The sequence below is a fragment of the Eubalaena glacialis genome, chromosome 3 (genome assembly GCF_028564815.1).
Source record: "Eubalaena glacialis isolate mEubGla1 chromosome 3, mEubGla1.1.hap2.+ XY, whole genome shotgun sequence".
Taxonomy (NCBI): Eukaryota; Metazoa; Chordata; class Mammalia; order Artiodactyla; family Balaenidae; genus Eubalaena; species Eubalaena glacialis.
This window is the reverse complement of record NC_083718.1, coordinates 95,471,230-95,496,219: the sequence shown is the minus strand read 5'-3', so window position 1 is coordinate 95,496,219 and position 24,990 is coordinate 95,471,230. Positions and strand designations below refer to the sequence as shown.

General features: G+C 43.0%; 1 protein-coding gene across 1 annotated transcript in view; it reads right to left on the bottom strand.

Annotated features, from left to right (window-relative positions):
• Positions 1–16,370: 16,370 nt before the first annotated feature.
• LOC133088297 (monocarboxylate transporter 1-like) overlaps positions 16,371–24,990 on the bottom strand; it is a 35,214-nt gene continuing 26,594 nt past the window's right edge. The window contains exons 3-5 of the mRNA XM_061186171.1: positions 24,385–24,528; positions 20,478–21,344; positions 16,371–16,923 (exon numbers count right to left, since the gene is read on the bottom strand). Of these exons, the coding sequence (XP_061042154.1) occupies positions 16,670–16,923; positions 20,478–21,344; positions 24,385–24,528 (1,265 nt within the window). The 3' untranslated portion in view covers positions 16,371–16,669. The remainder of the gene's footprint in view (positions 16,924–20,477; positions 21,345–24,384; positions 24,529–24,990) is intronic.

Genomic DNA, 24,990 nt, shown 5'->3' with positions numbered 1-24,990 from the left:
TCTGTGCTCCGCTGTCCAGAGGGCAGTGCAGCACTTCAGCTGTGGGACAAGTGCACGTCGTCAGGACTGCTGAGGTGCTGGGGCAGGGTCTGCACCATCCTGTCTTCCCCACAGCCTGGCACCATCCTGGCACCACACAGACCCTTGCTCTGTGGCTCTGCCTGGCAGGAGCTGACCAGAATGAGAAGAGACTTCTAGCAGTCCAGGCGGTCCGGGCACCGAAAGGGCCACTCTCTGAGATGACAAGTCCCTGTCACGGTCAGTGTTCCACCAAGGCCGCATCAGCCAGGTCAGATGCTAACCGTACCACCGTGCTGGGAGGGAGGCTGGGCTAGATGCCTTCTGAGGTTCCTTTAGTTTATGATTCTATAGAATGTAAAATTTTACATTCTTAATTTGTAAAATTACATTCAAATTTAAATTTGCTTAATTTAAATCTCTGTCACAAGTTGGGATGCCCGAGAAGCAAACTCTGAGTTGGAGATAAGTGTGCAGGACATTCATTAGGGAGTTCTCTTGGGACTGTCACCTGTGGAAGAGGGTTTGGCAACAGGGTTGACCAGAGGGAGATGAGCTGCACTGCAGTCTGAACAACTGCCCGGCCAACCCTACCGGGAGCACAGGAGCTGACAAAGCTTTCAGAGGTGACCCAAATCTAGGTGAGAGTGCTGGGCCTTAGGACCTCATGTTAATTGTCACTGGGTGTAGGCTGGCTGGTCACACCTGCCAAGGTGTGACCTTGGGCAATCCAGAAGGGCGGCAGCTGAGGCTGTCTGCTGGCAGCCATCCCAGCAGCTGGGGAGTGTCCTGCATGCCTGGAGCGGAACCTGGGCCACAGGGCATCACAGCATCTACCACTATTCCTGTGGTGACATTTTAGGCAGCAGTGAACCAAGCAAGAATGGTGGATTTGGGGCAACGGACTCTGCCCAGTGTTTCTAACCTCTGCTCAGGAGCATCTCCCTGCGGGCGATGGCCAGAGTCCTGGAGGCAGTGGTCTTCCCCTCTACGCTCCTCTTCTCTGCCTCTTCTGAGAGGAGGTGTGGCTGGAGGTCTGGGGGGAGACAGTGGGAGCAGGAGGCTGCCCAGAGATCAGAGGCCTTCGCTTTAATTGCCAACAAGTAGATCCAAGGGAAATCAGCTCATTTCCATTCTCACCATGCAGGGGCCCTAATTAAGATTTAAACTCATGTTTCCTTTTTTCTTTTTAAAATTTCCTTGATAGGTAATTAACTTTTCCTTTCTGTGGGTAAGCAATTAATCAATGCTGTGTTAGTGACGGTGGAGGTCAGAGCACTGTGATTTGCTTGGGAGTTTGTTTCTTTCACTTACTTCTACTTTCCAGAAGAAGTAGCTGCAGCAGGGGAGGGAGCAGGGGGAAGAAGGAAAGATGCTCTAGTGAGCATCTGCTGTGCAGCTGACTCTTTGTTAGGATTCTCATGAAGTCCTTACAACATGGAATCCTTACAACAAGGAGGGTATAAACGGTTTTCCCTGGAGCAGCTGAGCAGCTGAGCGCAAAGGTGTCCCTATCTAAGTGAGCTTTCCCTCAAGAGGGGCCAGCCGAATACTTCCCGGGGGCCTAAATAGGTTCCTGGACCCAATTGCAGCATGTGGGGGACTGTGTGTGTGTGGGGCGTCTCCCAACCAACAAGCAATTCTCCGAGGCCACGTGGGTGTCCTACATACAATTGAACTCGATTCTGACACTATCTACCCAGAGACAGCATCAGATTCCACAGCTTAAGGGCTCCTACAAGACTTCCCCGCACGTCACCCCACTCTCTTGCCCTTCAGACACCAGTTGCTAGCCCAGGTTGTTAACTGGACTTCTGACAACAAGCTATAGATTGGAGGTTCCAAAGACATCCTCCTTGGGTTGGATTAATTTGCTAGCTAGGCTCACAGAACTCAGAGAAACATTTTACTCACTAGATGACCAGTTTATTATGAAAGGATATGACTCAGGAACAGCCAGATAGAAAAGATGCGTAGGGCAAGGAAGGTATGGCAGAAGGGCACGAAGCTTCCATGCCCTCTCCAAGTGCCACTCTCCTCAGCTCTCTATGTGTTCACCAATCCAGGAGCTCCCTAAACCCTCTCCTTTGTTTTTTTTTTTTTTGACTGCACTGCACAGCATATGGGGATCCTAGTTCCCCGACCAGGGGTCGAACCCACGTCCCCTGCATTGGAAGCCAGTATTCTTAACCACTGGACTGCCAGGGAAGTCCCTCCTTTTGGGTTTTTATAGAGCTTCATTGCACATTCATGATTGATCAAATCGTTGGCTGTTGGTAATTGATTCACCCTCCAATCCCTCTTCCCTCCCTGGAGGTCGGTGGGTGGGACTGAAAGTTCCAACCCTTTATTCACAGGGCAGGCTCCTCTGGTAACCAGCAGCCAACCTTAGGTGCTGTTCAAAAGTCATCTCATTAACATAACAAAAGACACCTTTGTCTGCCCTCCTCAATTAGGAAATTCCAAGGGTTTTAGGAGGTCTGTGCCAGAAACGGGATGGGTATGAAGACCAAATATATATTTCTTATCATAAATCACAATATCACAGGGCCTGATATCTCCTCTGGCTGAGTTGGGCTGGGGTCCATGGGCATGTGGGTCTTCCCACTGCCAGCCTCAGTGCCTGGGAGCCTCTCTTCTCTCCCAAGGCCCTGGGTCCACCTCCCCACAGCACATACCTGAGGGAGAACATGTGGATCGATAGGATTTTGTGTAACTTGCAAGTGAGAGTGTAAAATTGGTGCAACCATCTCGGAAAATAATTTGACGTTGTCTTATTTGCATATCCTAGGACGCAGCATCCTATGCTTAGGTATAAATGTGGAGAAACTTGCACACATGTACCAGAAGACATGGACCCAAGAGACAGCATCATTTTTCAAACAGGAGTGGAAACAACCCAAATGTCCATCCACAGGAGAATGGATAAATAAAGAATGCTGAGGCAACCCAGAAATAAGAATGCCAGGAAGCAGCTACCCCTCCAGAGGAGGGGAACAAAAGGGAAAAGAAGAGCTTTATAGAAGCTTGAATCTTGGAGGAGGGAGCACCACTTACTACTTACAGCCAATCATTTCTATAAAGATCAAAAAAGCAAATGAAACAAACATATTATTTAGACATATGTGCCTATGTGGCAAAACTTTTTGAAAAGCAAAGGAATGATAGACACAAAATTCAAAATGGGGTTAGCCTCTCACACAGGGAGGCAGAGGGTAGATGACAGGAGACGTGATGTTCTGGTTCTTGTGTGAGTGGTGGGTTCATGGGTGTTGATCATATTTTGTTGTTTTTTAAAATTTTGTTTTTAACATTAAAAAAAATTTTGGGGGGGGTAGTTCCCTGGTGGTCCAGTGGTTAGGACTCGGTGCTTTCACTGCCATGGCCCCGGGTTCAATCCCTGGTCGGGGAACTCAGATCCCGAAAACTGCATGGCCAAAAAAAAGGAAAAAAAAAAAAAGTTTTGTGATAGCGAGCCTCTAAGAAGGACCCCAGCGATCCCCACTTCCTGGAATTCATATTCCCTCCCACTTTGTTCTAGTGCCACACGGCTTTCAGGATCTTAGTTCCCGGCCCCAGCAGTGAAAGAGCCAAGTCCTAACCACTGGACTGCCAGGGAACTCCTGGTAGGTCACTTCTGAGGTTGGGTTTTAATATTTTGGTTTCTCTTGCTCTCTTTCCCTGGGAGCATTTGCTCTGGGGGAAGCCAGCTGACATGTCGGCAGCAGCTTTATGGGGAGGCCCAAAGGCAAGGAACTAAAGGCTTTCGAGGAAGACAGTGTGAGTGAACTTGGAAGTGGAGCCACCCCAGCTTTCAGATGACCACAGTCTCAGCCAGTATCTTGACCCCACATGCATGAGAGACCCTGAGTCAGCGCCACCCAGCTAAGCTGCTCCTGGATTTCTGACCATCGGAAACTGTGTGAGGTAATAAATGTTTGCTATTTTAAGCTGCTACATTTTAGGGTAATTGGTTACATAGGGTTAGATAACTAATACATACTCTTTGATATGCATAGAACACTGAATTTTAAAATATAAGTGAGAAAACATTCAGAGGTAAAAGAAGGAGGGAATGTAGCTTGGAGGCAGGCCAGTTGGAGTAGTGGGCGTGGGCGGTGGCACAGCCATGACGTCCGTGGGACAGCGGAGCCCGGGGCTCCGGCAGGAGGGCAGCGCCGGTGCAGGAGGAGAAGGCGGGCAGCCTGGGATCCTGGTGGCGGGGCTGCAGGGCCGCTCTCGACCACACGAGGGCACCCCACACCGCCACATCCAGCCTGGGGGTGGCAGGAAAGGAGGGAAGCGGGGGTGGGGGAGAGGCCTTTTGGGGAGGTTGGGGTGGGGGGGAAGCATCCTGTGATGCAACGCTGAGACCCTCACATGGGATTTGGAAGGTGGAAGGGAGCCAGAGGCCACCTTCCTACTGCTTTGGCTGCTCCCTTCTGGCAAACGGGGTCATACAGATGTGCATCTTCTCCTGCAGTGCTGTCCAGTGTGTGGTCCCTACCCCTGGCAGCAGCAGTGGAGGCCCTGCCTGCTCCTTGAATCGCCAGGATACACTTGTATCCTGAATTCAGGAGTGCCAGGGCAACCTCCAGATGCTCACCTTCCTCTCCTGCCCACAGCGAGGGAGCAGATCCTCTGGAGACTCAGCCTTACCCCCTCCCCTCCCCCATCCAGCCATCCCATAAGCACCTAACCCCCTGTATCAAGTCACTCTCTGCTCAAAATACCTTGAGTGATTCCTATTTCCTGTGCTAAACTCTGGCTGATATGACTGTTGTTATCCTTATTTTACAGATGGGGAAACAGAGGCACAGAGAAGCAAAGTGATCTTCCCAGAGCCACACAGCCCGTGGGTGATAGGGCCAGGCTCCAAACCCAGGTCTTTCTGAGCCCCGAGCCCACTGCACCATCTTGCCTGGTGAATATGTGTTGGTGTTGCCGGATGTGGGAGGAGGCCCGGTGAGCTTTTAGGCGGTGGGCTGGGCTGACGCCCGTGGCAGGTCCTGAGCAGGTCCCCAAGGTGTCTGTTCCTTCCTGAGAAGCACAAGCGGCTCGGGTTCCTGGGGACTGACCCCGAGGCTGGGGCTGTGGGATGTGTGGGGCTTCTGAGAGCCAAGACGTCTGGGCACCGCGTCAGTCAGTTCCCAGGGTTGGAGCCCTTCAGCAGTGTCTGGAGAAACACTTAAGTGACCAGTGCAAAATCAAATTCGGGGGATGGTGAGGTGGAGGTGTCACCAGGCCCGGAGGCTGTCTTGGGCGGCACCACCTCGGTGAACTTGTAGTGGTTTGTTCCTGTTAGTCCCCCAGGGTTGAATGGAGCCTGAGAGCCTGACGGACACATGATCATTCACTCACCTGAGGCCACACGCCAGGTTGCCTAGTGGGGAGTTCTTGCAGGAGGGTATCTGTCATCTGGACTGGAATATCTTTCCTGCGTGCTGAGCATTTTTGCTCCCTTTGGCTGATAGAACTATGGGTGGGGGAGGTGAGGCACGTGCTACGGGTGGGGAGAAAAGTAAAGCCAAAGGAGTTGGTTGATGCTTCAAGTGTTTAAAAGAACACAGGTCTCTGGCTACATCTGAGAGCACTGAGCAGGGCAGCTTGTGTGCCAGTCCCCACCCGGGGGAGATCTGTCTCTTGAGTCTTCATTCACTCATTCATTTATTCATTATTTTATACCTTTGGCACATACTTGAATGCTACCACATACCACATCCTCGACTGCATACCAGAGATGGAATCTTCAGATACTCAAAGTCCCTGCCTCATGGAGCTTACATTCCAGGTGGAACACATTTTACTGTGTTTCCTTGTGTTTTCTTTTGACACATTTCTTTAGGCAGATAATACATTTTCTTCTCAATAATTTTAGATGTACTACCCCAGCCTCTGGTTGCCTCTTCCATAATCAGGCCTAGAGAATTGGGTTCAAGGAATAGGGACATTCACTTCCTTCTCAATACTAACCCACGTTCACCCAAAGGGGAGAGAGGGAGGGAGAAGGTTGTGGGGGGTGGGGTGGGCGTAGAACACAGATGTCTCTTCATTCATTTCTCCAGGGCAGCCCATAGGCCCACAGGGATGTCCTCTGCCCTCTGCCCTCATCAGACCTGGGCTTGGGAAACACTCTGCCCTTGATTCACTTTTGAGTCCTTGGAGTTCAGCTCCTGGACTTTTGGGGTTCTCATCACATTGTGTTATAAGTACTGATATCCTTTTATTGCCCCCAACAGACAGAAAGCTTTTTTTTTTTTTTTTTTTAAAGTAGGCAGGAGTCTTCTTCCTTTTTTAAAAAAATTATTTATTTATTTAGGCTGCATTGGGTCTTCGTTGCTGCGCGGGGGCTTTTTCTAGTTGCGGCAAGCGGGGGCTATTCTTTGTTGCGGGTGCGTGGGCTTTTTATCGCTGTGGCTTCTCTTGTTGCAGAGCACGGGCTCTAGGCATGCGGGCTCAGTAGTTGTGGCTCATGGGCTCTAGAGCTCAGGCTCAGTAGTTGTAGCACACAGTCTTAGTTGCTCCGCGGCATGTGGGATCTTCCGGGACTAGGGATCGAACCCATGTCCCCTGCATTGGCAGGCAAATTCTTAACCACTGTGCCACCAGGGAAGTCCAGACAGAAAGCTTCTTATTCAACGTTCTATCTTCCTAGCCCAGCCCAGGGCCTGATGCATAGTCTGTTAACACATGGTTGCTCAATTAAGATAATTTGTACAACTTCAAAGCCTCGTTGGTTCTACTGCTGGTCTCTACACACCTATCTCTGGTTTTTCCTTTCTAAGAGAGATGCCATCCTTCCCCTATCTACCCACCCCCATCCAACAATTCAGGGCCCAGCTGACATGCCACCTCTTCCAGGAAGCTTCCTCAGCCCTCCAATCAAAAGGGATGTCTCTTTGCTCACTGTCTCAAGAAGTTCACACTCTGATGTGTGTGATGGTGGTGGTTCAGAAAAGCAAGTCACAGTGATAAGTGTTATTTATGATAGAGGTAATGATCATAGTGAATACTGAGTGTTTACACTAGGTCAGGAAGGATTTTACTGCCATTGCCTTGTTTAATCCTCATAGCAACCTTCTAATGGAGTTCTGCTGTTATTCCCATTTTACAGATGTAGAAACTGAGGCTTAGAGAAGTTAAATGCCGTGCCTGGGGAGTCAGAGCTGGGGAGGGTCTGAGCTGGAATTTAACATCAAGGTTTATTCTCTTAATAACTATTGCACTCTAGCCATGAAGAGACATCAGAACCCAAAAAGGTCCATTGAGAAAATTTGGGGAGTGTATCAGTCAGGATTGTGCAGAGAACAGAATCACTAAGTATGATATGAAATAAGCAATTTATGATAAGAATTACACCTTACGTAATTGTGGGAACCGGTGAAGGATTCCATGGAAGGTTGTGGTCCCTGCATCTGGCCTGGGCCTGGAATTGCTGTATACCTGCAGGGACAGGATTTGGGAAGAAAAACTGGAGGTGAGGTTGGGGAGAACAAGGTCAACAAGCCCCATAAGAACAAACTAGAACCCATGTCTCTCCCTTACTGCCTCCAGCCTTGACGGAGCCAGGTGACCTGCAGTGGAAGCTGCTGGTGCCATTTGGCCTGGAGCTGCATAGGTAGGTGGCCCCGGACTTGGAGGGAGCTGGAGCAGCTGTGAGCTTGGCTACTGTCCAGGCAGTGCCAACAGGATGAACCAGCAGTTAAGTGTCAAGGTTGCAATAGTACCTCATTTTGGCAGTGTTACACAAAATCATCTAAAACTTAGAAATAGGGCAAAGGATGATTATGTGTCCTTTCAAAGTCCTCCTTGGATGGATCCTTGCCTAATGGACCTACCTACAGATTATTTAATTCTCTAGGTTCTAGAATCCAGGAGAATAAACCTTTTTTAAAAAAACATTTTTTTTTAATGAAGTATAGTTGATTTACAGCACTGTGTTAATTTCTGCTGTACAGCAAAGTGATTCAGTTATACATATACATACATCTTTTTCATACTCTTTTCCATTATGGTTTATCACAGGATATTGAATATAGTTCCCTGTGCTGTACAGTACGACCTTGTTGTTTGTCCATTCTGTATATAGTAGTTTGCATCTCCTAATCCCAAACTCCTAATCCATCCCTTCCCCACGCCCCTTCCCCTTTGGCAACCACAAGTCTGTTCTCTATGTCTGTGAGTCTGTTTCTGTTTTGTAGATAAGTTCATTTGTGTCATATTTTAGATTCCACATATAAGTGATATCATATGGTATTTGTCTTTCTCTTTTTGACTTACTTCACTTAGTATGACAATCTCTAGGTCCAACCATGTTGCTGCAAATAGCATTATTTCACTCTTTTTTATGACTGATTAGTATCAGGAGAATAAACCTTTGCTATCTATTTACTATTGTTTAGGGCCCAGGCTCTGGGATGCTCTGTGTTCACTCATAGTTTTTGCCTTGCAGAGATGCAAATGATCCCTCATCCAGTAAAAATATATAACCCTGGCAGGAGCTTGGCTGAGACAGGAGCAACAGAGCTGTCAGGTGTCAGAGTAGCCAGTTAAAGCAACCAGCCCTAAATGGAAGAGGTAAGCCTGTAACCACTTGCTGTGATGGTGTAAACAAGAAGCTAAAACTGAGGAAGCAGCAGCTCTCCCTGTTCCATTTTCCTGAGGCTCAGGTGGGTCAGCAGAGATGTGGGGTCATTTCACTATTGAGGGAGCGCCCAACAAAAGGCTCCAGCAGTTTGATGGACTCTGGGGTTGGGGAAGGGTGAGCTGGGGAAAGACCTGGGCACTGAGGACTGGTTTTCCCCTCCCCCCTCCCCTGCCCGCAAGGAGGCCTGGGCAGAAGTGCCTGAAGAGGACTTCAACCGAGGCCTCAGATAAAGAGACCTGGGAATGAAGGCAGTGGCTGAGGAATGTAAATGTGTGAAAGAGCGAAGGTTAGTTAGTTTTATTGTATCTCTAAGTTTGCAATCATTCCGGCATTCTTTTTTTCATCGACTATATTGTTTCTTGAATTTTCCTTTGAACTGGATTTACTATTCTGCTAGTTCCTTCGTTAAGGAGTTAAACTAATCTTTGCCACATGCTCCTTATATATGTGTATGATGGGCATGTTTTAACCTCGTCATGGTTATACTTTGACAGTAGCAGTGTTGAGGGTGGATTGGAAGTGAGGAGTGAGACCCCAGCCTGGGGGGGTCCTTTGGAGGCTATTTCAGGAATTCTGATGAGTGTGTGAGGGCCTGACCCAAGGCTGTAGCAGGGAAAACAAGTGAGGAGGGGGTGGACAGGGGAGACGCTGAAACACAACAACTTTTGGGTGTTGGTAAGTGATGAGAAGTAAGCAGGAGGGATTCCTTCCATGTGGGAGAGGCTAAGAGTACTCCAGAGCATCCAGCTCAGAAAACTAGCCCAGCAGGTCCAAGTCTTCCTTGGCTTGTGCTTATCCTCAGCATCTGAGAAAGTGGATAATGCTTAGAATTTACCTGGTTCTGGGACTGAGGCAGTGGTTGTTACTAAATGACTCTACAGCCTCAGGGGATTAATAGGTACAAACCACTATGTAAAAAATAGATAAGCTACAGGGATTTATTGTACAGCACGGGGAATATAGCCAATATTTTTAAATAACTATAAATGGAGTATAACCTTTTAAAATTGTGAATCACTACGTTGTACACCTGAAACTAATATATTGTAAATTAACTGTACATCAATTAAAAAAAAAAATCATTTACGCTTGGTTCCACCCTAATCTGACTTATCTGGTCTTGGGTGTGTCCAAGTGATCAGAATTTTTATTTATTTCTTTTTCTTTTTTTAGTTGAGGTACAGTTGATTTACAATATTGTGTGAGTTTCAGGTATACAGTAACATGATTTGGGTATATATTTGTTTTGATTCTTTTCCATTATAGGTTATTATAAGATATTGAATATAGTTCCCTGTGCTATACAGTAAATCCTTGTTTTTTATCCACTGTATATATGGTAGTCTCTGTCTGTTAATCTTATACTTGTAATTTATCCCTCCCCCCTTCCCCTTTGGTAACCATAAATATGTTTTCTATGTCTGTGAGTCTATTTCTGTTTTGTAAATAAGTTCATTTGTATCATTATTCTAGATTCCACATATAAGTGATATCATGTATTATTTGTTTTTCTCTCTCTGACTTCACTTAGTATGATAATCTCTAGGTCCATCCACGTTGCTGCAAATGGCATTATTTCATTCTTTTTTTACAGCTGAGTAATATTCCTTTTTTATTTTATATATATATATATATATATATGTATATATATATATATATGCCACATTTTCTTTATCCATTCATCTGTTGATGGACACCTAGGTTGCTTCCATGTCTTGGCTATTGTAAATAGTGCTGCTAAGAACATTGGGGTGCATGTATCTTTTCGAATTAGAGTTTTCATCTTTTCCAGATATATACCCAGGAGTGGGATTGCTGGATCATATGGCAGCTCTATTTTTAGTTTTTTAAGGAAACTCCATACTATTTTCCATAGTGGCTGCACCAATTTACACTCCCACCAACAGTGTAGGAGTGTTCCCTTTTCTCCATACCCTCTCCAACACATTATTTGTAGACTTTTTCATGATGGCCATTCCAAGAGCTGTGAGGTGATACCTCATAGTAGTTTTTATTTGCATTTCCCTGATGATTAGAAATATTGAGCATTTTTTCATGTGCCTATTGGCCATCTGTATATCTTCTTTGGAGAAATGTGTGTTCAGGGGCTTCCCTGGTGGCACAGTGGTTAAGAATCCACCTGCCAATGCAGGGGACATGGGTTTGAGCCCTGGTCTGGGAAGATCCCGCATGCCACAGAGCAACTAAGCCCGTGCACCACAACTACTGAGCCTGCGCTCTAGAGCCTGCGAGCCACAATTACTGAAGCCTGTGTGCCTAGAGCCCATGCTCCGCAACAAGGGAAGCCACTGCTATGAGAAGCCAGCGCACCGCAACAAAGAGTAGCCCCCGCTCACCGCAACTAAAGAAAGCCCACACACAGCAGCGAAGACCAAAGGCAGCCAAAAAGAAAAAGAAAAAGAAATGTTTATTCAGGTCTTCTGCCCATTTTTTAAAAATTAATTAATTTATTATTTATTTTTGGCTGCCTTGGGTTTTTGTTGCTGCGCGCAGGCTTTCTCTAGTTGCAGCGAGCGGGGGCTACTCTTTGTTGTGGTGCTTGGGCTTCTCATTGCAGTGGCTTCTCTTGTTGTGAAGCCCGGGCTCTAGGAGCATGGCCTTCAGTAGTTGTGGCACGTGGCTCAGTAGTTGTGGCTCACAGGCTCTAGAGAGCAGGCTCAGTAGTTGTGGTGCACGGGCCCAGTTGCTCCGCGGCATGTGGGATCTTCCCGGACCAGGGCTTGAACCCGTGTCCCCTGCATTGGCAGGCGGATTCTTAACCACTGCGCCACCAGGGAAGTCCTTCTGCCCATTTTTTGATTGGGTTGTTTGTTTTTTTGTTATTGAGTTGTATAAGCTGTTTGTATGTTTTGGAAATTAAGCCCTTGTTGGTTGCATTGTTTGCAAATATTTTCTCCCAGTCCATAGGGTGTCTTTTTGTTTTGTTTATGGGCGAGCAGGATTTTTAAAAGCTACTTTAGGTAAAAACTGTTTTGCTAGACTGAAAAGTATTAGAATTTACTGACTTTATCCAGGTGTTTCACAAAGTGACATAGTAACAGATCAAATATAGTCATCAGGTGGTAAAAAGCAGCATAGTGTCTAACCCTGGTCTTTCCTTAAATTTAATTACAGATTATGTACTCTGTTTAATGTCTTTCTCACCCTCTAGACTATCAACTCTCCAAGGGAACATCCCCATGTTAGTCACTATTGTATATTCCCAAGGCTCTATACAGTGTTGGGCATGTGGTTGGCCTTCAGATATTACATATAAGATGAATAAAGAAATACTTATAAAATTTTTAAAAATGTCTCTACAGCCTCAGATTTGAAAAGTATTCAGAATTATAGTTGGAAAAGCAGTCAGGTGTTTTTGTTCCTTTTTTTTTTTTTTTTAAGTGGGGTGGGAGGGTACAGAGAATGAAGCACAGCAAGAAGAGAAAAACACCCCAGGGTGAACATCTCTTGATTACACATTTATAGATTGTCAGCCTACCGAGGGGCTTAGTCCCAGCCCACTTCCCCTTCTGGCTTCTTAATGGCTGCTGGCCACCTCCTCCTGCAACCCAGCGGGCAAGAGCTCACCAATGCAAGCTCTTTTAATTCTTGAAATGGTAAAGCATGGTAGGAAAGGAAATCCACAAGTGAAGAAATCACATTATGAATTCCAGTGCCAAAGAAAAGGACTGTAAATCGGATTGCGAATCCACTGGGGACCAGGAATCATCTTGCTCTTTTTGGTGCAGGACCTGAGTGATTGCTTTGGCCATTATTTACCCTCCGGGATTACACAGGACCCGCCTCTTCCATTCTAGTGTTTGTTTCCAGAGTTTCCATCCAGCCCCACCTTCAGCTCTAGCCGCTGAGCTGCCATGCTCTTCTGACAGTAGATGACCTGCTAGGATGGAGGGGTTGTGTTGTGAATATTTTGGTTTTTGGTTTTTTCACTTTTCATTGAAATTTTAAATTTACAGAAAAGTTGGTACAGAGAGTTTCTATATGCTCTTCGCCTAGCTTCCTCTGATGTTTTTTTTAAATTTAATTAACTTATTTTTTTTAAATGTTTTATTTTATATTGGAGTATAGTTGATTCACAATGTTGTGTTAGTTTCAGGTACACAGCAAAGTGATTTAGTTATACATATTTTGCTTCCTTTGATGTTAATTTCTTTCATAATCATGGAACATTGGTCATAACTAAGAAGTTAACACTGGACAATCCTATTAACTACAGACCAGTTTTTCCATTAACGTCCTTTTGTAGTTCCAGGACCCAATCCAGGATATCACATGCATTGTTTTTAATTATAGCTACCTCCCTGGGGTTTTGTGTGGATTGGATGATAAACTGCACGTAGAAGGGCTACGTAAACCATGAACTATGTAAGTGTTATCAGCAGTTCTTTTTCATTGTTGTTCTGGTTAATGATGAAACATACTGACGCTTCCCTCACTGCACTGCTCGGTGTGAGTAGATTCCAATTTCATTATTAAAATGACTAAAACCATATGCTGGGCACTTTAATCCTCACAACAATTATATTATGCTCCTGTTATGAGACTCAGAGCTGATATACTTTTAGGCTTTCTAGGCCCTCCCAAGGTAGAGTTAGGTACCTTTTCATGTGCTGTCTCATCACAACACTTACTGTGCAGTCTTCCCCACTAGACTAGAAGCTGTGGGTTCCAGGAACTGGATTTTGTTCACTGTTATCCCCTCTATCCAGCAAATAGTCAGGCACATAGACGATACTCAAAAAAAACACTGCTTAGATGAATGAATAAATGAAGGCTGATCTTTTAACCATTGCTCTATTCTGAAAACTGCTGTTTTCCTTACAACTTACTGTTAACTGTCTGCCTTCCCCTACCAGAAAGTGAGATCTGTAGAACACAGAATGAATCTTCAATGCCTAGAACCCTGCTTAGAATTGACACTTAGGGTAAATGTCAATAATATCTGTTGAGTGAATGTATGGAAAGGTAGACTTCCTCCTTTGGTCCACATCACCCTGTCTTTTTGTGACATCATTGTACCCTTTTCTTTTAAAAAAAAAAAAAATTTATTTATTTAGGCTGTGCCGGGTCTTAGTTGCGGCATGCGGGATCTTCGTTGTGGTGTGCGGACTCTTAGTTGTGGCATGCATGCGGGATCTAGTTCCCCAACCGGGGATCGAACCCGGGCCCCCTGCATTGGGAGCACGGAGTCTTACCCACTGGACCACCAGGGAAGTCCCTCACTGTACTTTTTTCCGATGCTGATCTCAGTAAGATAATGTTCAAAAGCATAACGCTGTGATGTGGGTAAGTGCAGAATGCTGGCTTCCTGATTTAAACATGCATTTGCAGCTGAATGATGACTGGAAGGGGAACCACAGGAATGCTGTCCCCAAGAGCACTGTCTCCAGGAGGGAAGCAATGATGGTTGACACAGGTGGCCTGTGGACTCCACCCTCCACAGCTTTGTCCAGGACAAGCAAAATCATGCCTTGAGGCTATTCGTGCTCTGTGCTCTCAACTTCCATGTCACACTCGCCTCCCTTTCACCAGAATGCAACTCTTAAAGATAAACAAATAGATAATGGCTTATAATAACCATTAGCTTTATTTTCTTAGGAGATAAGTGCCTCTTGTCAGAACTCTTCTATTTCAAATCTATTCATTTTTCCTCTGTTATTAGTGAAAATATAACAATCACATTCACGTTAAGGAAAATGAATATAGGGAAAAAGTCACCATTCCAACACAAGTATGGTTGGAATTTTGTGTTTATCTCTTTCCTCTTTTTTTCCCTGAGAGTATATTATATATACTTATCTAGTTTGTGTTCTGCTTTTTTCACGTAACATTGTATCATGCTTATAACAGAAGGATCTTTCCATGCTATTAGACTTCATAACCATCTATTTAAATACACTGCCACACATTTAAGGATGTTCAAATATATTGTTCATTTCACTGTCAGATATGCCAGGAAAAGTCACCTAACGAGTTTGAGAGACAAAACCTCAAGGCACCTAAATATTTTTAAGACTGTTAAATGTCAGGATTAAAAAATAAACCTTCTCGGGAATTCCCTGGCAGTCCAATGGTTAGGGCTCCACACTTCTACTGCAGGGGACACGGGTTCAATCCCTGGTCAGGGAACTAAGATCCCACATGCCACGCAGCACAGCGCCCCCCCCCCCCCACAAAAAAAACCTTCTCTAAAAATATACGGAGGACAGCACATGGAAAAATGGTCAACATCTTTAATGTTCAGGGAAATGTCACACACTACATACCAACTAGAACAGGAAAGTTAAAAAGATCGGCAATGCCAAGTGCTGACAAGGATGTAGAACAGCTAGAATTTTCATACATCGCTAGTGGGATTACCAAATGGTATAGCTACTGAGAAAATGGTTTGATAGTTTCTTACAAAGTTAAACATGCACTTGCCATATGACCCAGCAATTCCAATCCTAGGCATTTACCCAAGAGAAATGAAAGCATATGTCTGCACAGATCTCTATGTGAATGTTTATAGCACCTTTACTTAGAACAAAGCTCAAATGTCCAACTGGTGGATGGATATACAAATTATGGTACATCTATACAAAGAAATACTGCTCAGCAATAAAAAGCAATGAACTACTGAAAAATACAACATGGATGAACCATAAAACATTATGCTATTGTGAAAGAAGCCAGACACAAAAGGCTACTCCCAACTGCTTTTACTCACAACACTTCTGACACCAAATGTGTGGGTTATTCCCATACCAACAACCATTTCACCAACTCTCCAGACACCAACTGGGTGTCCTACAATTCAATTCAATTCTGACATAAAGTACCCAGAGTTAGTGTCAGATTCCACAGATTTAAAGGCTTAGTCTCACAAGACTGCCCTCACTTCAGATTCCAGTCTCAAGTCCCAGGTTGCCACCTGTACTTGTGACCAACCAGCTATAAATTGGGAGTTCCCATGACTCCTTCATCAAGTTTGATAATTTGCTAGAATGGATCACAGAACTCAGGGAACACTTTGCTTACGTTCACTGATTTATTATAAAGGATACAATTCAGAACAGCCAGATGGAAGAGACGCATAGGGTAAAATATGGTGGGGAGGAGTGGTAGGGAGCTTCCATGCCCTCTCTGGGCACACTACTCTCCCAGTACCTCAAAGTATTCACCAGCCAGGAAGCTCTCTGTAGTTTAGGGGGTTTTATTACATAGGCATGATTGATTATATCATTGGACATTAATAATTGAACCCAACTTCCAGCCCCTCTCCCCTTCTCAGAGGTCAGGGGATGGGGCTGAAAGTTCCAACCCTCTAATCATGCTTTGGCCTTTTTGGAGACTAGCCCCTATCCTGAAGTTAAGAAAGGGGTCTCCAGCCACCAGTCACCTAATTAGCACGCAAAAGATACTCTTATCACTCCAGAGATGCCAAGGCTTCTAGGAGCTGTATACCAGGAACTGAGGATAAAGACCATATATATACTATTGTGCCATAGTTACATACTATGTGATTCCATTTATTCCATTCTGGAAAAGACAAAACTACAGGGGACAGAAATCAGATCAGTGGCTGCCAGGGGCTATAGCTAAGGGGAGGGGATTAACTGCAAAAGAGCAGAAGGGAATTATTTTGGCTGTTTGAAATATTCTATATTAGTGTGGTAGTTATTTGACAAAATACCTGTGTCAAAATTCATTAAACTTTACTCTTATAAAAGGGATTTGTACAGTATTTAAGGTATACCTTAATAAATATGACTTCAAATAAAAGCTATTTCCTTCTGTCACCTTTTGCAAATCCCCTGCCCCTAAAGGACGTGACATATCTATTGTGACTGTTGTAAAGGAAGGAAATAAAAATTCTATCAATGAACACCTGGTATGACTTCCACACAAATGTCCACTGTCCACTGTGAGCACCAAGAGTAGAACACGATTCAGTAGAATTTTTCAGTATCTTTGGTCCAAAGCTTCTGTTTATCCCTGACTTCAGCCTGAAAGTTTCTCCTCTTTGGGTTCTCCTTCTGTGCCTTTCAGTTCCGGAGATTCCGCAGCTTTAATAACTTCTTTTGGTTCCATCTCTTTACTTTCCTTTTTCTGCTTCGCCTCTGCCTTCTGTTCTTTTGCCTCAAGTTGATAATGGATGCCCATGCCAATGCAGAGATAGATGCCTGCGACAATAAGGATTATGCCACATGCCCAGTATGTATATTTGTAGTCTCCGTATATGTCACTGAGACGACCTAAGGATGTCCAAAAAAAAAAAAAAAGAAAAGTTATGTGGGTAAACAATTATACCCTTTCCCAAATAAAGCTTAAGGATCCACTCAAAGAGCTCATAAATGACAAATTAGTCTAAATAGAAACTGCTCAAAATTATTTGATCTTTTGTTTATGATGTCAACTGATTTTGGATGGCCCTGCGTAGTCTGTTAACTTTAGCAACTTGAAAGTAATTAAATCTTGGCAAATTTGAACTGGGGAAGTCCTAGAGAACACCTAGAGTCAATCCTCTCAATATTCAATGGAAAAATTTGTTGCTCAAAAGAGGTTTAGTAGTCTTGCCCAAGGCCATAGAGCTACTTCCAGTCTCCCAGGCCAATGCACTTTCTCTGACATCAGCATTTCCCAAAGGGCGTTCCTGTGAACACTCATCCTCTGCTAACATTAACTAACAGCAACACCTTTCCACCATTCTAAGTGCTTAATCCTCACAACAGGAAGGTTCTATCATCATTCCCATTGTATAACAGAAAAACCGAAGTACAGAAACCTTAAGTAACTTGTCCAAGGTCACAAAGCTTGTAAATGAAACAGGTTGGCTTTCAACCCAGCAAGTCTGACTCTGAGGTCTGCACCATAACTTCTGTTCTACAGGATACTCCCTAATGTTTCCAAAGTCAAGAAATTTGGAAATGACACATAGTCTTTTCTATTAAAGGCTTTATGAGGTAAAGAAACTTATTTACTTATTTATGAGGTAACGAAACTTATTTACTTTGGTGTTTCCAATCTTTTTTTGGCCATGAAATCCTTGTAATAGTAAAATTTATTAGTATCTCAAACTAGTATTAAGAAATAAACTTTGGAGGGACTTCCCTGGTGGTCCAGTGGTTAAGAATCCACCTTCCAATGCAGGGGATGCAGGTTCGATCCTTGGTGAGGGAACTAAGATCCCACATGCCGCAGGGCAACTAAGTCTGCGCGCCACAACTACTGAGCCTGCACGCTCTAGAGCCCGCGAGCCACAACTAGAGGGCCTGCGTGCTGCAACCACTGAGCCCACGTGCTCTGGAGCCCATGCCACACAACTAGGGCGCCCAAGAGCCACAATGAAGATCCCGCGTGCCGCAACTAAGACCCAACGCAGCCAAATAAATAAATAAAAGAAATAAACTTTGGAAAATACTACCCATATAAAGGACATAATAACCAATTCAAATATGACTCCATATGGTTTTCCAACGCAGGGCATCACGCACTCAGCAATACTTATTGATTCTCTAAATATACACACGGCCCTGGGTCTGCTAGGCCCTGAGTTAAGGGTGAGCAAAGGAGGTAACGTCCACAGCTCAGTGAAGAAGAGAAATGTTAATCCAATAACTACACAGACTGTGACAAGTGCTACAAGGAAGGTTTGAAGGCAGAAAATAGGGGTTTTAGACCAGCAAGTAGGGTCAGAAAGGCTTTTTTTTTTTTTCTTTTTTTAAAATTAAAAAAAAAATTTTATTTTTGGCTGTGTTGGGTCTTTGTTGCTGTGCACGGGCTTTCTCCTGTTGCGGCAAGCGGGGGCTACTCTTGCCTGCAGTGCTTGGGCTTCTCATTGCGGTGGCTTCTCTTGTTGCGGAGCACGAGCTCTAGGTGTGTGGGCTTCATTAGTTGCGGCACGCGGGCTCAGTAGTTGTGGCTCGCGGGCTCTAGAGCGCAGGCTCTGTAGTTGTGGCACACAGGCTTAGTTGCTCCATGGCAAGTGGGATCTTCCCGGACCAGGGCCCGAACCTGTGTCCCCTGCATTGGAAGGCGGATTCTTAACCACTGCGCCACCAGGGAAGCCCAGGAAGTCTTTTCTTAAAGTGTAAACTTAGCCAAGACTTACAGGAGGATAGGAGTTATCAAGGAGAAGGGAGATGGGAAAAGGCTCAGGGCAGAGAACAGCCAGTGCAAAGGCAGGTGGTAAGAGGAAGCACAGGGTGTGAGAGGAGAAGCACAGAGAGCAAACTGAGTGGTGGGAAATGAGGCTGGAGACACAGGTGGGCCAGGCCACGCAGGACCTAATAGGCCACAACAGGGAATTTGATCTTCACCCCGAGAACGTGGGAAGCAACTGGAGTGTTCTAAGAGACAAAGAACAGCTAGAGTGGATATGGGTAAAGTTAGAAGGCTACTGATAGAAGATAGGAGATTTGGATAAGAGTGGTAGTTGTGATGGAGAGAAAACAGGCAGATTAGAAAGAGATTTAAGAAGCGAAAACGGACAGGATTTGGAATCTCCTTGGGTATATATAGGGAGGAGAGAGGGTGGACAAGTCAGTAGTGATCTTCTGTTATGTATCCTTCCTTACTTTATAGTGCATAATCTCAAAAGCATGAGTCACATCCAGAAGTCCAAATTATTGTTGTATTTTGTATTAATAATAATTTTAAAATGTAAACCATTTAGCATTTTTTTTAACATCTTTATTGGAGTATAATTGCTTTACAGTGTTGTGTTAGTTTCTGCTGTATAACAAAGTGAATCAGCTATATGCATATGTATATCCCCATATCCCCTCCCTCTTGCATCTCCCTCCCACTGTCCCTAATCCACCCCTCTAGGTGGTCGCAAAGCACCAAGCTGATCTCCCTGTATTATGCAGCTGCTTCCCACTAGCTATCTATTTTACATTTGATAGTGTATATATGTCAATGCTACTCTCACTTCGTCCCAACTTACCCTTCCCCCTCCCCGTGTCCTCAAGTCCATTCTCGATGTCTGTGTCTTTATTCCTGTCCTGCCCTTAGGTTCTTCAGAACCATTTTTTTTTTTTTAGATTCCATATATATGCGTTAGCATACAGTATTTGTTTTTCTCTTTCTGACTTACTTCACTCTGTATGACAGACTCTAGGTCCATCCACCTCACTACAAATAACTCAATTTCATTTCTTTTTATGGCTGAGTAATATTCCATTGTATATATGTGCCACATCTTCTCTATCCATTCACCATTTAGCATTCTTAAGAGAATAATACATCAAGTTTTATGGTCACTTACTAGCTGTGTGATCCTGGGCAAGTTATTTCACTTTTAGAAGCCTCTATTTATTTATTTATAAAGCGGGAACAATAATTGTCCTACATCACAGACTTGTAATATATGACAGAATATAGAAAACGACTAGGACAGTCCCTGGTATACTGTGAGCCCTCACCTGGTACCTATTGTTATTATTTTAAATATTACTGCTGAGATAAATTCCACAATTAAAAAGAAATCACCAACAGTACTTTAAAGGTGGTTACATATTTTTCTACAATAAACATGTTAGTTTTTTTACCAGGAAAAGTTATTATACATACTTAAGTGTGTAATAGTTTTTTATTCCTCTTTCAGCTTGATGATTCACTTTAATTCAGTTCTATTAAGTATTTGAGCAATTATGCTGTACCAAGCATTGTGCCAGCACTGAGGGTACAGAAGCGAAGAAAGACTATCAAGCAGCTCACTGATTTCTGCTTTCTATCACCTTCCTAATCTTCTCTGTCTGTTTTATGTTAATAGAACCATAGAAATAGGGAGACAGACATACTATACCTAAAATCGGTGGCCCCAGGAGAATAGGACAGCATTCCACAATGGTCACCAATCCCACAGCACTGGAGAACCTCTGGGATCCAACGAGGTCCATCAGCGTTTCAAACAATATGGCGCCAAACCACCCAAAAGCAAATCCAAGGAATCCCGCATAAAGACAGAACCCTATATAGCTAGAGGATAAGGGTACTAGCGTATGACACACTCCATTTGCAATAATAGAAGCAGCAAAAAAATACTGAATTCGAGGTCTTATCCACTTTGTGTTGGCTACAAATCCCATAGAAGGTCTGGCTACCATGTCAACAAAAGCCAGAATGGAAAGAAGGAAGGCAGCCTTCTCACTAGAGTGATGTTGACTCTTGGCATAATTACTAAGAAAGACTAAAGGTGTAGCCAGCGCAAAAGACATTATCACATTCCCAGAGAGGTACAGCAGAAAGCCTCTGTGTTTGAATAGGGATAAGTCTAGAAGTTTGTTAACTGTTTGAAAAACGGATTGTTTCTCCTTTGGGGGGTTTCTGCCATTAACTTCTGTATTTGCATCACCTGCCCCCTTGTTTGCATCATATTTTCCAGCTTCCTGAAGGGATTCTTTAGACTTCTCTTTCCCTGCAGTTGTTGGCTTGGGCCCTATTGGTCTCATCAGGGCTCCAGCCACACAGCAGTTTAGTAGGATGCCTCCAAGAATTAGGAAGCTTCCTCTCCAGCCAAAGACAGCAAAAAGAGCCTGGTTGAGGGGGGCCAGGGCGGAGAGGAACACAGGGCTGCCTGCCATGGCTAGTCCATTTGCTAATGGTCGCCTCTTGTAGAAATACTTGCCAATCATGGTCAGAGCTGGATTCAAGTTGAAGGCAAGCCCAAGACCTGGCGAGAGGGGAAAAAAGAATCACATACTCCAATAAATGTCAGAAACATATTTGGAATTAATTAACTAGGCAAAGAAATGAAGTGGAAAGAGGTCAAAATCATGAGAGGCTATTATAACTAGTAGGTAATTAAGTGGACTGTTATCAAATAAATACAGACATAAAGTCTCTTTATGCAGCAAATACTAGATTTATAATATAAAAAATGTATATATATGTGTATATATATGTATATATTTTTTGGCCGTATCATGTGGCATGCAGGATCTTACTTCCCCGACCAGGGATCGAACCCAGGCCCCTTGCAGTGGAAGTACAGAGTCTTAACCCTGGACCACCAGGAAGTCCCTAAAAAATGTATATTTTTAAAAATAATTCTTTTTCCTTTAGCAACAAAAAGAACAATAAATGTAAGATCCTTTGTCTAATTTCATAATTTTAGCTTTCCTGAGGAATAGGGAATTGAAAGTAAAAAGGAGAGAGGATAAATCTTATAAATTCAGAAAGCAAGATAGGAGAAGGGGCAGAAGGAAGGGAAACAAGAGAGAGGGAGGGGAGGGAGAGAGAGAGAAAATGTTTTTGGATAGTAAAACACAACATTGTCAAGATGCTAACACTACCTTAGTAAATCCATTAATTTAATGAAATTTCTATGAAAATTTCAATGTGTTTTATTTTTCAAATGAGGTAAAATGACTCTAAAATACACCCGAAGAACAAATGCATTAGAAGTATTGGAAAAGGATAAATAATTGGTGGGCCTACCCTAACAGATATATAAATATATTGTACAGCTGTGGTAATTAGAATAGTGTGGCACTTACTCAAAATTAGAAAAACTGATTACTAAAAGTGGGCAGAAAGTCCAGAAACAGAACCAAAAGATACATTTAAATTAATAGGGAAAGAATGGATTTTCCAGCTAATGGGGCTGGGACAGTAACTATCCCAATAACCTCTTAAATGGTCTCCCAATCTTGCTTCCCTACTAGGTAAACCAGGTTAGGATGCTTGCCCATTTCAATCTCTCTAATGACTGCCCATCCATAACTTTTCACTCTGGATTAAGAGGTTCCATGATTTGGCCCTAACCTACCTCCCTGCCCTCATCTCAGTCTTTTCTTACTTGTGCTACGTGTAACTGTTCTTCTAGATTTTCACAAAGCCTTCTCCTAGTTTTCATTCAGATCTCAACTTAAAATCACCACCTCTGAGAAGCCTTCCCTGTAGGGACCGTTCAATCCTTCTCTATCAACATTCTGTTTTAAGTCTTTGCAAAGCAGTTATTACTACCCAATATTTTTCTTATTTATTCATTTATTTGTTGGTCTGCTTATTTTCTGCTTCCCTCCACTAAACAGTGGGAATCTTGCCTGTCATGTTGGCTCTCCCCACAGAGCTTGGACCAGTGCCTGGCATATAGTTAGGGACTCAATAAATATTTGTTGAGTGAATTAATAAATGAAATAATGAACAGGCTGAATAATCACATGGGAACAAATAAAGTTCTATTCCTTCCTTATGTTATTCAAATAATCCAGATGAGTTAAAATAGTTAAATGTTTAAAATTTTAATTAATGTAGTAAAAGTATAGATCCAAAAAGATAATACCCATTATTGGCATTATCTCAGGTCCTGCAGGTGGGACTGTAAATTATTATAACCCTTCCAAAAGAGTATTTGGCCAATGATATCAAAACCCTTTTTCCCCAGTAATTGCTCTTCTACAAATTTATCCAAAGGAAATTATCATTTTCACAAAGATGCATACAGAAGCACTATCATGCAAATACTGTTTGTTAAGAGTGAAAATATAAACAATCTAAATGTCCTTCAATTAGAGAATGGTGAAATAAATTATGGTATATCCATCTATTCCATGAAAAAATAATCGCTGCTAAAGTATATTTACTGAGATGGAGAAACTATGTATAATACATGATGTATTATTAAGTGAAAAAATTGGTTACAAACATTATACATAATCTCATCCCTTTAAAAAAATTTTTTAACTTTATTGGAGTACAGTTGATTTACAGTGCTGTGTTAGTTTCAGGTATACAGCAAAGTGATTCAGTCATACATATACATACATTCATTCTCCTTTAGATTCTTTTCTCTTATAGGTTATCACAGAATATTGAGTATAGAGTTCCCTGTGCTATAAGTAGGTGCTCGTTGGTTACCTATCTTATATATAGTAGTGTGTGTATGTTCATCCCAAGCTCCTGATTTATACCACCCCCACTTTTCCCCTTTGGTAACCATAAGTTTGTTTTCGATATCTGTAAGTCTGTTTCTGTTTAGTAAATAAGTTCATTTGTATCATTTTAAAAAATTAGATTCTACATATGAGTGATATCATATGATATTTGTCTTCCTCTGTTTGACTTCACTAATCTCATCCCTTCTTGTTCTAAAAATTCTATGTGTGCATAGAAAAATGAGTGGATATGGCATCAAAATATTAATGGTAGTTTTCTCTGAACTGTAGAGCTATGGGTGTCGATTGTATTTATATTCAGCAATTTTATTTTCTTAATTTAGCTATTAGAAAGGGGGGTTTCCTCATGCGTGCCCTTTAACCCTTGAAAAATGTATCTGTCTTTTCTATCAGAAACTGCTTTATATCTGCCATTCTCTCTTTCTCTAATTTGAGCCAATTTCTTCTTGGGTAGAATGGGAAATGAGTGGGAATAGCTAATGACCTCCCTTTCAACAGCTTTTTACCTATCACCACTATCTTCTTTCTTAAGACAAAAAAAGAAAGAAAGAGAGGGAGGGAGGGAAGAAAGAAAGGAAGAAAGGAAAGAAGCTCTTTCAATTTATTCATTCAATAAAAATAATCACCCATTAAGTGCCAGAACTTTCTTTAAAGACTTGCTTTTTTTAAATTAACATATCAACAGCTCTAAAAAATAGTGACCTGGTAATTTTTATAACAAAGAACTTTCATTTTTCAAAAGAATTGGCAAATTAATGCTATAAATAGTCCACACAAAAATTAATGCTTGAAAATACATTAGTAGCAACTCACCTGCAATGACTCCGACACACAAGTAAAGTTCCTGCACAGTGGTACAGAAAGAAGCCGCAATCAAGCCACAGCCTGACAAGCAGCCGCCAACAATCATAACTGGACGACTGCCATATTTATTCACCAGGATACTGCTGATAGGACCTAGGAGAGAACAAACAGCTTAGTCATATAGAGGAGAAGCCCAGCCCTCACATCCACACCTGCATATGACATTACCAACATGACAGGATGCCACCCCAGAAAATAAACAGATAAAACAGAAGACAGTGGTAAGGAATATTACTTTCTATCTTTATTTCAGAGTCACAGGTTTGTGTAATGGAATACATATAGTATTGATTGTACATTTTCTATATACCTAGGACATATTAGATGGGTTTTAACTAAAGTATGCAAGACCATAATCTAATTATTTTAAGGCAGAAGAGGCTGCAAATACCCTGATTATAAGTGTTTACAGGATTCTTCATGTATCTAGGATATTATCCACATATATGTAGCAAGTTTGCTCTGTTTTAAATTTTTAGATGGTCATCTAGAGCAAACACACATGAATGATGAGATTTATGAGCAAGTTTGATCAAACTTCTGACTTAAGGGCAT